The sequence below is a fragment of the Convolutriloba macropyga genome, chromosome 8 (assembly GCF_964194025.1).
Source record: "Convolutriloba macropyga chromosome 8, txConMacr16.3, whole genome shotgun sequence".
NCBI lineage: Eukaryota > Metazoa > Xenacoelomorpha > Acoela > Convolutidae > Convolutriloba > Convolutriloba macropyga.
The window spans coordinates 23,916,252-23,930,557 of NC_134475.1; the positions used below are offsets into that span (position 1 = coordinate 23,916,252).

Sequence of the window (14,306 nt, forward strand, 5' to 3'; positions counted from 1 at the left end):
CAAACAAAGTAATTATGTCTAGCAAAAGACCTTTATCAACTTCTACAAACCTCCATTTTAGACTGGTTCAACAAAAAACAACGAAAACTGACGAAAAACGCGAAAGATGCAAGATTTTGGCTCGAAAATTCCTAAAAATCACCTTTTAACCGGGAATTACGGCCCTACCAGTAGCTTCACCATTCAAAACACTTAAAAGACAACTGAACCAGGCAAGGGGCCTCTTAAGGAACTTGATGCCGAGATTTACCGGTTTATCCCGTTTTGAAAGCTCAAATTCAAGAAAAGTGTGTAAAAAGCTTACAAAAATTTAAAAAAGACAGAGCATCAATACAATCCAATTCTTGGATTGTAGAAAAACCACGCTGTCTCTAATAATAGCCACTATCGCTTCGCGGCTATAAAAAAGAAAAAAACCTCACTGTAAAGCAATCTATCGCAAAACGGAAAAACAATGGGTTTCATTTTTTAACAATTGGATTTGAAAACAACTCTGAGATAAAAATTTTTAGGAATACGCGGGTCACTACTACCAAAAGTACTTCTTACGTGTGTTTCTTATATCTTATAAAACAAACTATGGACAAATTATTCAAAATTCTTACAAACCAATGATTTGAAATTAATTCAGATCAATTGAAATGGTCAAATTAACCGCAGGAGATCCTATTTCCAGTTAAAAACACTTTTAGCATGTCTGAAACTTTGAATGAAAAGAATTGCAGAAAAGATTCCAATATTAGGCAAATACCTAAAATAATTCATCAGAAAGCACAACACAGGTTTGAAACGCCTGTTATTTTATTAGGTTGTCCTTAAATCCAACTTATCCGAGAATAATTAATCCTCGGATTTTTGTTATTTTTCGCTTGCGCACCTTTCCAAAGAATAGTTGGCAAATCGGATAGGACTCGAACTAGGAAATGGAATCTCACTAGCTGAATGAAATCGATAATCAATGTTAGGAAAAAATCAAACCCATTCATAACGATTTCGTAAATAATTAATTTAAAATCATATCTTGGAAATAAGTTAGTTTTGAAGAATTGAGGAAAAAACAAGATTTAAACAGATTTTTTTTCTATTCTAATAGTTTTTTTGTAACGATAATGCTAATATTTTTGCTTTTGCAGAATAATTGCGTACTGATAGTTCCCTTTGTTTTTCCTTTTCTGAGAATATTAGCCTCAACCTCAAGGGACGTCAACCGTAAGGGGCAAGGGGTGAAATAGTGGAGCGGAGGATACAGGGAGGCGCGTCTGAACTGCAAAAAACAGCCCTTCACACCATTAGTTTGTCTTCTCAATAGCTTTTGTTGATTATACACTTAAAGACTCGTAAAGCCCTAAGAAAGCTGCTCAAAAGTTTATAGAAGTGGAGATTTTCCAAATGGTGGAATGCAGTAAAAAGTTACATCATTAAAAACTGATTTTCGCATATCAAAAGCTTTGATGTGTTACCCCTCACAATTCTCTAGGATGCTAAAGAAATTCTTGAATTGGTCTCAAAACAAAAGAAAGCAAGCCTCGAATAAAAAGTTAGGTGGTCAATGACGGATTATTTTTCAAAATTTGACATGTGTACCCATATTTCACGATACGTGTCTTTGGGGCTAGTGTGAAAACTTTGGACAATACTTCGTAAAATTTTCATGCCATAGTTCACTAGTTTACAAACTACAAGAAACTCATTTCAACGTCACCCTTTCCTACGGTTCCAGTTAAATTTGTTCAAGTAATTACTAATAAAATTTGGGTTATAAATTTTTAGGCTAATTACATGCTCAAAGCGGGAGAATTACGTTAAGTTTATACGTGAATACTAGCTACAAATTTAAAGCGTTTTTATAAGATATGAAACTTATTTCCACGTTTTGCGAACTATATTCCATCTTTGAAAACGGTATACGAAAAAACGTGAACAGTGACAAAATATATCACTCGTTTCCATAAAACGCAAAATTTATTGAAATTTGCCTTTTCGGACATTGGTCACGTAATGCGCTTCTTCAAAAGACAATAGACGACAATCATATCTGCCAAGAAGTGGCAAACGATTCAAAGTCGAAAACGCGTTTAAGAAATACATAAATTAATAAAATTTGCAACATTTAAGATATGTGACTCTGAATTTAATTTGACAATTGTGGGATATGCGCATTAGCGATACGAATTATATAAATTAGGATCTCGTATTGATTTATAAAATCACTGCTATCATCACTTTGTGGTTGCAACTACTATAAAAATAAAGATCATTTTTTGTCTATACAAGGGCAAACGAGTTGTTTGGACTACTCGTAAGGGAATGTTGATTTCTAGACTGATCTGTCGGCATGGGGTATTTTTTACCATGTTGGGTGATATTTACAGGAACCGAGCTCTGCTGAGAATAACTCGACGATATATCTGAGAAGTCTGAATCTTCTACATCCGCATCGGTTGGGTAGCTTGTTTCTTCGTCGCAAAATCTGACCTTGTTCTTGACTGAACTCTTTCTTCTATTGTTCAAGCTGTTCATCGGAATGTTAGATACCGCTGTCCGCTCATTCGGATTTCTCATAGCCGATTCGCTGAGTTCGCTTGAATCACTGCTCTGTCTATCCCTATGCATAGCCCCTGAGGCGTAACTGACGGGTCGGTTTTGAGCAACAGAGGTCTTATTAGGTTTCCTAACCGCAAGTGAGTTTGAAATGACTTCTTCTGCGGTTTCTTCTCCGTCGTCAACTTCACATTGGAATCTGGCTGGCGGACTCTGGTGAATTCTTGATCGGTCATAAGATCCCGGCATATGCATTGGAGTTGTGTCACTCTGGAATGGACCACCTTTTGTGACCCCAGGTAGACTGTCGGTGCTAGGGTCAAACACTTCATCAACCCTGTTCAGTGACCTGTTAGATGACCCTATTTGACCTTTCGGCTTGAATGTTGAGACGGACGGAGGTTTCTCGCGCAATGCGAGGGGAATATTGCCACTGTTGAGACTGTTTGATGACTTGGAGATCTGATCCAAACTGACCGATGGTTTCACAACCCGAGACAAGGACCCGCCTACATTCACAGGCGAACTGTGGTTCGAATCGTATGGAGGCGGAGGTTTCAAAGGACGTCGAACAGGAGCCATTGAATTATGAGATCCCACGCTGACATTAGGTGAGTTCTCTTTGTGCATTGACATGTTACCGAGAATTTGACCACTTGCGACCATCGCGGGGTTTAAATTTACACCACCGTACGCTTGCTGTTCCTGTTTATTTGCCAGTTGAAGCAATGTCGTCGTTGCAATTGGCGGTGATTCTTGAATAGATGATCCCAAGCCCGAATCGATCTCGAGAGGAATATGAGGTCGAAGGCCATGCTTAAGAATTTCCTCCGAGGTGAAGCTCCGGTCCGAACACGAACCAGTAGCATTGCTTCCACTTCCAATAAACGCATAACTTCCATCGCCTATGCAGTCCATAGTACTGCTTCTAGGAAACATAACCCCTAATTGCATCGGGTTGCCATGACGACCTGTCGAGTTATTCATGAACATCAAGTGAGCGGCGCTGTCAATTTGATCACTTGGCATGACATGATGTGATGGAATGGGTGGATTAATCGAGGAGGAATGTCCAAGGGAGGAATATTGCACAGACTGTGAGTCGGAATCGATACAAATCTGCTGATTCGACAAATTGTGAGCATGGTGATGATGTAAAGAGTTAATGGGCAATGAGTTACGATGATTGACTACTGCTTGAATTAGCTGCTGCTTTGAACCCGCCGCTTGACCCTGTGCTGACCCAAATTGACCTGCTGGGTGGTGGAGCATGGTGTGGTTATGAACGGGGGCGTTAGAGGAGGAGGCGGCACTAATGCCCGGTTGGTTAGAACCCATTAACAGCTGTTGTGAACTGTGCAAGTTGTTCTAAAATACATCGAATAGCAGACTCACTCTCCGCAAGTAATTCTGAAGTATATTTAGGATTCTTGGTACCACCTTCCCAACAAACTGGTACACTTTAGTATAATCATCTGACCCCCAGTTTCGAATACAACAAACAATTCCTAACAAAATCCACGATTTGAACTGCATCGGTATTAAGAGCGGCCAAGTCACGATAATAGCCGCTAAACAGACTGTTCAGGCATTGACAAAAAATTCCCTGAGTCCAAAAGACCGACTTTTTAAGCAAAAAACTGAAATTCTTCGGATTTCCGATTTACGCTGAGTTCCAAGTAATAGGGCCCTATAATATTCTAGTTTGGATGACCTCTATTTCAACTATAGTTCATATTTTTCCAATTTAACTTTAATAAGTACTAGTCGTTTTTATTGCTGTATGTTATGTATGGTCAAGAAAACAGAGCAAAAGATTAAAATCGCCATACCAGGAAACAAAAAAAATGAAATCATACATAAACAAATTAATTGCCGATTGGTAGAACTACTAAAATGGCAAGCCCTGAGCTACAATTCAAATAGTTTTCATATAAACAAAACGTAAACCGACTAACGTCGGAGAAATTGCTATTGAATGCCAGGCGTGGCAATTTAATTCAGAGGGGGCTGAAGCCTAGATAGATAAGTTTCTATGGGAGCAAAAATTAAGTTTCAATGGTTGCTGGTCCGACCCGAGGGTTTTGAACCCACAACTTCCGGAGTAATAGAGTGAAGCATTAATCTCTCGCCCATCTGGGCCTGATAGCTAATCTTACAACCTCGTTTTCGATAGCTAATCTTACACGTCAAGCGTGAAAAAATCACTAAGGAAATAAAATCGAAAAACGTTATACAGTAAAATGGTCAAACAAAAACAGTGCACAAACAAAGACCATACTTCAAAAAATTCGAAAAACATCAAACAGAAGTCCAAATTGACGCGCGTAAACAGAACAACCACGACAGATAAAGTGACTTCTTGTTCGAACACTGTTTTCTTACCCTACTTAAAACTGAAGCGAAAAAACGGACTACACAAAAACCCTTAATGCTTTTTCACACCACATCCTGCTTTGGCGTGAGCAATATCAACACGCCACTTTGCCTTCAAAAACCATGAAAATGTGAAAAGATTCAAAAATAGACCACTCCCCAATACAATTCAAATTAATATTCAGATTTTTAATTCCAAACACAGCCGGCAGATTCCCAAAAAAGAGACGCAGGTCACCCACTTGACGCATATCCGGACTCAAACAAAAAAATTGACAGTTTACATTTAAGAGTAAAGGTCTCTAATTTGGTGTGCGGATTCAGTTCAATTCTAAATATACTCAATTCAGCTTCTGAACGGAAGACTATTGGGCTTAATAGTAATATCAGCTAGCAATCGCTCAAATGAACTGCGATAACCTAATGCACTGGGACTTAATGACCGGGCTTCATCGCTTTATCCGTTCATTGAATTTTGACATTGACTGTATTCACTACATTGCGGAATTCAATGAGAGAAAGAATTTAAAATCCATTCATTTGAAATAGTTGGTGAAGTAAGGAATCAAACGTGAAAATTGCGAATATTTAATGCGGGTATAGAGGGAGCGATCCAAGATAGTCCATTAAAACACGAATATCTGCCTCCTCTTCTCTTCTTCAGCAGCTTCGTTGACCCGTAAACTTAAGACATTTTTAAAGCTCTAAGATAGCTGGTCACAGATTAAATTCCCTAAGGATTCACCAGTTATCTCGTTTTTCCGAAGAAAGAATGTCATCTTAATTAGCTAGAGCGAGCCAAAAAAAAATCTAGCAAAAAAAGTCAAAATCAAGTGAACATTTTATTTTTACATGATTAAAAAGATATACGTTTGCAATAATTTCTTCAAACTTTGTTCGGGAGCAGTTAAAAACAACAACCGACTACCGTCAGACAAACTGCTCTCGAACGACAGGCGCGTCAGATTAACACAGAGGGGGATGTAGCCTTGATAATTTTTAGGGGTGCCAAAACTCCCCCGCTCAAGTAGTAGACTGCAGCATTAACCAATCGGCTAACAGATCCTTGTGATAGCTTATCTTGAAATCGCTTTCGTTTTAGCAACAGCCTCAATTTCTGAAGAGCAATTTAGTTCAATTAAAAATCAAGAAGCGTGAAAAAGTCACTCGAAAAGCAAAAGTGCAAGAAATTTCTAGAACAAAACGGTCAAGTAAAAAATTTTGCAAAAAATATACGTTTACAATAATTGCTTCCAAATTTGTTCAAGAGCAATTAAACAGAAGATCAAACTAACTGCTCTTCAATTCGTAAAAAGAGCGTCACAATACAATTCAAATACTTTGGATTTGAAAAAAGGACCGCAATAATAGCCAACTGAGATGAGGGCGCCTTTTAGGAAAAAAACCAGAGCGCATAAATAAAAGCCGTTTGAGTAGCTGAGCGAAGCTATTAATTAAAAAAGCAATTTAAACTTTCACACATTTCTGAAACAAACTCACTTCGGGAGAATTGCTCTAGAACTAGGGTGAGGAGGCAAAATTTAACTCCGAGGGTTGGTTTCAACTGGTGTTATCAGAGCTTATTGAATACCACTACAGATTTAGACAGATTTGGTGAAAAAAAAAATCAAATCGTGTTTTGTTTTGTTTTTTGACTTTTAGTAATAAACTTCTGCCAATTATTTCAGCTGCTTAAAATTATAATATGAGAGCGATTTATATCACGCAAAAATCAAGCGAAACAAAGTCATTCAAAAAGTTGTTAAAATGTGGTAAAAAAAAGATGTTACTCATGCTGGCAAAAAAACATAATTCTCGAATATAACGGTCAAGCGAACGCTTGTATAGAAAGACTCCATTTGTTTCAAATTTTGTTCTAAAGCTATTAATCAGGATTTTTATTTATTTGTCTGTTCTAAGCACAAAAATGGTTCCACATTTCACTATAACGAGGCGAAAAGGTTCATTTCGCATTCGCGTAAAAACGCAATTGAATCAAAACACATAGTGGATCTTTCTCCCTTAAACTGCCAGTGCAAACATAAACGCACAAAATAAAGAACACCGAAAACAGTTACACACGATAGAGCTACGAATCACGAAAACAAAACTTCACCATTGGTAACACTAACCTCTCTTCTTGCAAACTGAAAACAGTAAATAACAACCCTTTCCCTCGAACTGATGTTGATGCATTATAACTGTACCAAAATGTTGATACATTAAAACACCCTGTTCGAAAAACATCTGAAAAATTTGTCCATTAACAATCTCTTTTCACATTAAACTTCACTATCATAGTTGTCTAAAAGCAGCCTTGCAATACTAATTGACTAAAAGCATTGTTGGTGGTCGGTAGACTCCACTAACCTTATAAAGCTCTTCATTTAATCTGTTTTTGTCATAGTCATCAGACGACACGAACAGCTTCGGAGTCTGACTTGAGCTTGCGGCTGCCAACAGTGCCGCTGTGTTTGACTGCGAGAAATTATGCGGGTGGCCTGAAAAACAATAACAAATTTACAGCAAAGTGAAGAATTTATCTCTGATAGCCCCGATCGCATACATCTAAAGCTTGCGGAATATTCCTTTCCTCCCACTTGCAATTTTTTTATTTTTTATCAACATGCGTCAACAAATTAAACATAACCGACTAAACGTCAGAAGAATTGCTCTCGAACGACTAGTGGGAGCTCTAATCAATTGCAACCTGATTCAGTCGGGGGGGGGGGGGGGGGGGAGGGGTGAGGAGCCTAAATGGGACTAAGAAGTTCAATAGTGGGCTTCAAATAACATTAGAGGTTATGATATACCACTTAAGACTTAAAGTTAAAAAATGACACCAGTTTCGGCGCGCTGTTCATTTGACTTTTAGTATTAAATTGCCGCCAATTGAGTTCAGCTGCTTGAAATTGTGATTGAGAGAGAATTTTAGATCACGCGAAACGCAAAAAGTCAAGGGCGTAACAGTCACTCGAAAAGTCAAAAGCATCAAGCAAAAATTTTGCATAAAAAAGACACACACGTTTACAAACATACCCGGCAGATTACCGGAAAATAGTCGCCGTTGATTCCCATAACTCTATTGGGATTGAAAGAAAAGAAAATATCAACGAAAATTGAAATTTGTATAAAAACATTTTAAATAGCAATTTATTTTGATACTCTTGTCTCTCAGTGAGAGGCTACAGGGTCGTATCAATACCAATAAGCATTATAGCTAGTAACTAAAACTTATGAGAACAAAGTTCAAGTACCAGGCACCTAAAATGGGCTTTATGGGTTTATCCCGTTTCTATTTCTGACTTTGATTTTTTTATACTGACTCTCTTCATTTTGAATTGCTGAGCAGCTGCTGTTTGAGCAGAATGACAGAAGAGTGAAACTAGCCGAGAGAAGTCAAAAAGATTTCACGCAAAATGTCGAAAAAGCGGTAAAATGGGTAAAGCGAAAAAAAGTTCGACGAAGTAAAAAAAAACACAGCAGATCAAGTCCTGACGTACAAATCAAAGAATTTTCATTGACTAAACAGAAAACTAGACCTAGAACGGACTATGAATGGATTGGAAAAACGATTCTAGTTAGAAAAAAATTCGATCCAAAAAATCGAAGAAACAGTAAAAATCAAAGTGAAATTGCCGCATGTGAACAAAAAAACCACTACCGATAAAGCGAAATTTTGTTCAAACACCGTATTCTCACTCTACTTTAAAATTAGAGCGAAAAAATTTCACGCCACAAAACCACTCGCTTTTTCGCTCCATTTCCTGTTTCGGCGTGACCAAAATCACTACTCCAATTTGACTTCAAAAATCATGAAAATGTGTGAACAGATCTTACAAAAAAAGACAGCGCCCCAATACAATTCAAATTCTTTGAATTGTAAAAATAGGAGCGCTATAATAGCCGGCTGAGAAGATGAGGGCGGTTATTAATAATTGCTATGAACTTCTTTCAAGAGCAATTAAAAATGTTTTTTGAATAGATTACCGCCTAAAAAGACGTAGCGTCAATCTCAAATTCAAATCAATTTGCTCAAAATTGACAGTTCAAATCTTGCTCCCAATCTTTTGAAATCCTTATAGAAAATACCCCTCCTCACCCAAGTTCATAGGCACGCTACCCATCATCTGTGGCTGCTGTTGTTGAAAAGTACCCTGTATGTACATTCTATCCAGCGAAGCTTGTCTGGCGTTGGGCTGCATAGTGTTGACACTGCTACTGTGGCTGTGACAAGGAGGAGTTGTCTGAGAACAGTCGAGAGAGTTGTGAGACATCTTCAAATGGTGGCTGGGCGAACAGCTCTGCGAGAAATTGGGCTTCACATCAACTTTATAAGGAGGCGCATTCGATGTAGTTTCCTTGTCTGAAATTAATCGACTTTGGTAATAACCACAACAGAACTTGCATTCTCTATTCAAGCTGTTTGGGAGCTTCGGAAGCCAGATTACATTGACAGTCACATAAGTCTGGAAAACCGGCGTAAACAATTGCTGTTCAACACTCAATGATCGAAAAGCTATTGTTATTAATGCTATTGTATGAAACTCATTTAAAGCCGCAAAATATAACAGTAAAACTGGGACGATAAAATAACAGTACATGCCCAGCAACTAATATAATTAATAGATTAATACAATTCACATCAATTGAATTGATTAAAAGAATTTTCCTTTGGGGTAATTAAGATCAAATCTGCATGGAAGCTACTTAGAAACTGCTTTTGATGCTCATGGTGCTTCGGGATTGGAGCTCAAAATTCATGAAGAATTTCCAGACATTTAAGGGGAGTTTTGGAAGAACTTAACTAAAAATTAACTGGCTCTGCAATATTACAGTTAAGGGGTGGGGAACGGGTGCACTGCGCTATTTGGATTAATTCTGGGATAGTGCGTAGGCTGAAGCAAAACGAATTGATATAAAACGGGTAAATTGTTGCACAATAACTTCCTAACTATAACCTACCTGTGTCAGATGAGTCGTTACACGCATTTAACGTCAACTTGTTGTTCTCTAGAAACACCAGACAAATACATTCTTCAATTTTCCGCGCTTCGTATGTAAGCTGAAAATTCGGCCTCTATCAAAAGGTTTCGTCAGTTATTTTGAATCTGTTGTTAACCGAAATTCATGATAATTTGTACCTATTTTGGTTCTCCGGCTTAAACGCCCTAGTTTATCTGGTTTTCATAAATAATTAATAATTTCTCATATTCTCCCCCTTTTTTTCAACCTGCTCAGATATCAAATTCCACTTCCTAAATCATGAGACTTCTTAGCCAAATACAATAGCTGAAAAAATCAGAACAATGAAGGTTTTAATTCGAAAACACCCAAAAAATACGTATGAACATAGCCATTTCTAATATTAGAAACGGCTATGTTCGTACCTATAGTAGTGGAATAAAGTCTAAGTAAGCATTGATATATACCAATGCTTACTTAGACTTTATTCCACTACTTTTAGGGAAAAACGGCTCATTTCCTCTGTCGAACGCAAATCTTTGAGAGAGTGGCAGCAGGCTACTAGTATGGACTCATTGTATGTAGACTTACTTCTGGCCCTATAGCAGAGGCAGGTGATGCAAAGCGTGAGGAGGGAGACGAAGAAGAGTCCGCCCACTGCGATAGCCACAATCATCAAGAGTTGCGACATCGCCTTCGCATCTGCACCTAAACCGGCGGCCATCAAAGATTTCAATCTGCATTTAGGATCACAATTTTGAGGTTTCCCTTTACCAGGTAAATATCTAATTAGAAACGATATGAAAGCAGAAAAGAGACCCATTTATAAAGATTTCAGATGCCATTTTAAAAAAATTCTTAAACCAGACAATGACTTTAATACGTAAAATTTACGTATATCCGACCAGGTCTCCAAATAGTTGAAAAAAACTTCACGCTATTTGCATGAAAAGATAGAAAGTTGAATGTTTCCAATAATATCAAATAATAAGCGCTAATTAATCAACATGAACACTGTAACTTGACAGTGGCCCAACATGCTGATGATACCTTAGTATATTCAGGAGACAAAAATCTCTTAACAGCAAATGAAAATCTTGAGAAATCGCTCAAATTGTGAGCTCAATACTTTGACAAAAATAGATTAAATTTAAACTCTAAAAAGACAGAGTATATAATATTCTGCAATCAATTCAAAAATAGACTCAAAACAAATTTTCGACACTCAGACCTGAGGGCCAAATAACACAACCAAAAGAATCTGTTAAATACTTCTGACTCTTTCTTGATAAAAAAATAGCATTTTCAGGACGAGGTGAAAACTCTCTTACAGAAAATAACATGTGGAATAAGCGCTATTAATTCAATGAAGATGTCATTCACATTAGATACAAGAATGAAGCTAACAAGTCATGTTCATTGCAGTGTCTTATTATTAACTACAATTAGGCGATCATTGCTAATATTACTAGAAAAACAGTTAAATTGGACTGAAACAACAAAACCAGATTCTACCAATCGAGTATCTCTTGAAAGCAAAAAAAAACTCTATTCAAAATCTTCTCAAAGACTCTCTGCTTTTCATAATCTGAGCGTACCAACAATATAATACCATCAAAACAAACGCTCAAAAAGATTCATTTTGTACTCAAATGTAAAACTAACTACTTAAGAAAATGTTATTTCGCCAGCGCAGTGAATTCATGGAATGGCTTTATATCCAATAATTTTAACAACATAGCCGGCAGATTGCCGGAATAGCTGCGAAATAGACTTACGTGCCGTAAAATACAGATGGAAAAAGATACAGAAGTGAGTTGATAATAGTTATTGCCGCCGCCTATAAAACTTACAAGGAGGTTGTTTTTGGGTGCAAAAAAATTTTCCCTGTCGCGTCTCGAAACGGCGATCTCCGGATTAACAGCCAGTCGCCTTAACCACTCGGCTGTCGGACCATACAAACTGTTTTCTTACAATCAACTTTGTTTTAGGAACAGATTCTGTCTCTGAATAACAGCAATTTAGGTCACGCAGAAAGCGTGAAATCAAGCGCGAAAAAGCCATTTAAGCAGTGACGAGACAGAATGTTCTAGAACAAATGTAAAACGAAAATGAAGCGTCAGACGACGAAACAAAAAAAAACCAAGAGCTACGCTCAGCTTACAGCTTCGCAGCTATAAAAAACGAAAAGGTATAGAATGTTAAGACGAACATATTTGTATATGTCATTAGGAATTTCCACTGTTCTCATAATATTCGGTAGGGAGACCTGTCATGGATAGACTAAGTTTTCGTGATCTTAACTTTGTCCAGAAATCCATGTTCTTTATTCTTTCAGTTATTTCTATCATAATTATTTATACACTCTCATTGCCACGGTAAAATATATCTGACATTAGAATTCTTGTTTTTTATGAACTGACGAAATGAAAGCTGCTACTTGTCTTTGAGAATCTAGCATTCGCTGAACGCATGTCCAATTCAAAGTGATTGAATTCAACTTCTTTAGTTAACATGAAACCGAGTCACTCAGGTCAAGTAAAAATCAAGACATTAAAAACACCAGCAGTTATTTTTAAAACGCTATGGTGAAAATGCAAAAACACTGCCAAAAATTTTTGTTTTTATTGCCAGGAAACATTCTAAGCTAACTTCTTAACTAAAAATTGTATTTTCTAATCCCAAAGGTTGAAAAAAGGAAAGGGTAAATTGTACTCTAAATTGTACTAAGAAATTCAAAATAGCTTTCCGGGCACGATGAAGGTTATCATTTGTCTCGGACCAACCGAAATACCCCGAACCACATACTTGTGTATCATTATGTAATCATGCTTAAGCCCACACAGTGCTCTCAGCCACCAAATGAACTGAACTCGATACAAACTAATCAACTAAAACCTTTAAAATCTCGAGACAATTCAACTAAATTAAAAGGACAGACAAACAGAAAGTATATGGTGATAAAACTCTGCAGTCTAATCAAAAGTCGTGCATGTGAGGTAGCTTACTCATTGCCATAGAATCTAAAGAGAAGCAGTAATTATTAGTAAGGACTTAAATCGCTTTTAGCGAAAATATCAACAGAAAAGGTTTGTTTATGTTCACACTATGAGTCAGATTTTTAATGGCAACAGACTATAGAGTTTAAGAGATTACTATCTCACGCACAATCATCTCGACGTAGCCTGGAAATAAACAAAATAATGAAAAACGAAAAACCAGTCAAACCACCAAATATGGTTATTATAAATTACCATAGCTTAATTGCTTCTCTGCTTATCGCCTTTTAGTCATCGGCAAAATTGGCGATACAATATACAATTAACTAATTCTTCATTTTTTCTGAAGTTGAGGAAATGGAAAATGAGTGCACAATTTCAGCAAGATCAGTAATGCTATTATAACAAATGCAATTTTTACTTAAAACCCAATTGACCTATTATTGCATGTACAAAAGGTTGCGGTTATAAAAACAACGGCAAACTGAAGAACACCTCCCCCCCCCGCCCCACAGTCAGTCGTTTTGAGTTGTTGTCCAATTAACAAAAAACTTTGCTTAGCTTACATTCTTTGGGAAATGGGGTTTTTCGAGCTGTTTTAATGCCACAGGGGTTGGCATTAAATTTCCTATCGAAGTTCAGGCTGTTCATTTTTCCGTGTATGGTTATTTCCCAGCGCTATAAAAAACTGTTGAAGTTATGCAATATTCAAAAATTGCCACAGCTAATAAATGATAACATAAATTTGGCACTGAGTTCTTTCCTTCACATGTTGTTTTCAAATTGCTCACCTGTTTCCTCCAGGAACAGAATTTTGCTAGTGATGCCTGCCTCATTGTACGCCGTACAATTGTATTGTCCAAAGTCTTCTTCCTGCACGTCGACTATGGTAAGCACCAGAGAAACAAAGTGGTCATGCTCAGTACGCTCAACTTGGTACCTGCACAAAACAGAAAACAGCTATCAGTCGGTTTTCTTGTTTTCATTTGATTTGAAAACATTTTGACAAATCAACAGTTCTTTAACTCACAATTTTACGGTTATAGACCACTTGGTAAAACTTATCCAACTTCCTATCCAAATTACTTACGTAAAGACCTTCGAAGGAAAATGACTATCAAAAACAGCCGAAATATTGCATGAAAAATATGAGAGCAAAGTAAGCTTAGTTTCAAATCAAAACAGAAACTCTAGTGTCTTTCAAGTAATACAGCCATATAATTATAATTAGCCTAATTGTTGTGATTATGTGTAAAATGCTGATATTGTCACTGATATTGTTAGATCAGTACCACAAAGTGTTATAGGAAAGCAACAAGAACGTACTCCACTTTGCGAAGGAACGTCCTTTGGGATTTTATAAAAAAAAAGATTTTTGCCTAAATTTTCTTCATTAAAATTAATAGCACATGGACAGAACTACAC

At 37.1% G+C, this 14,306-nt stretch overlaps 1 protein-coding gene across 5 annotated transcripts in view; it reads right to left on the reverse strand.

Moving 5' to 3' along the window:
• Nucleotides 1–2,074: 2,074 nt before the first annotated feature.
• Nucleotides 2,075–14,306, reverse strand: part of LOC142344606 (uncharacterized) — a 67,770-nt gene continuing 55,538 nt past the window's right edge. Inside the window, exons 11-18 of one of the 5 annotated variants that reach the window (XM_075396401.1) lie at nucleotides 13,673–13,821; nucleotides 12,891–12,905; nucleotides 10,474–10,590; nucleotides 9,883–9,930; nucleotides 9,020–9,283; nucleotides 7,288–7,418; nucleotides 7,050–7,064; nucleotides 2,075–3,909 (exon numbers count right to left, since the gene is read on the reverse strand). In XM_075396401.1, the coding sequence (XP_075252516.1) occupies nucleotides 2,266–3,909; nucleotides 7,050–7,064; nucleotides 7,288–7,418; nucleotides 9,020–9,283; nucleotides 9,883–9,930; nucleotides 10,474–10,590; nucleotides 12,891–12,905; nucleotides 13,673–13,821 (2,383 nt within the window). In that variant the 3' untranslated portion in view covers nucleotides 2,075–2,265. The remainder of the gene's footprint in view (nucleotides 3,910–7,049; nucleotides 7,065–7,287; nucleotides 7,419–9,019; nucleotides 9,284–9,882; nucleotides 9,931–10,473; nucleotides 10,591–12,890; nucleotides 12,906–13,672; nucleotides 13,822–14,306) is intronic. The other 4 variants (XM_075396403.1, XM_075396404.1, XM_075396402.1 and 1 more) reach the window with 4 other exon arrangements.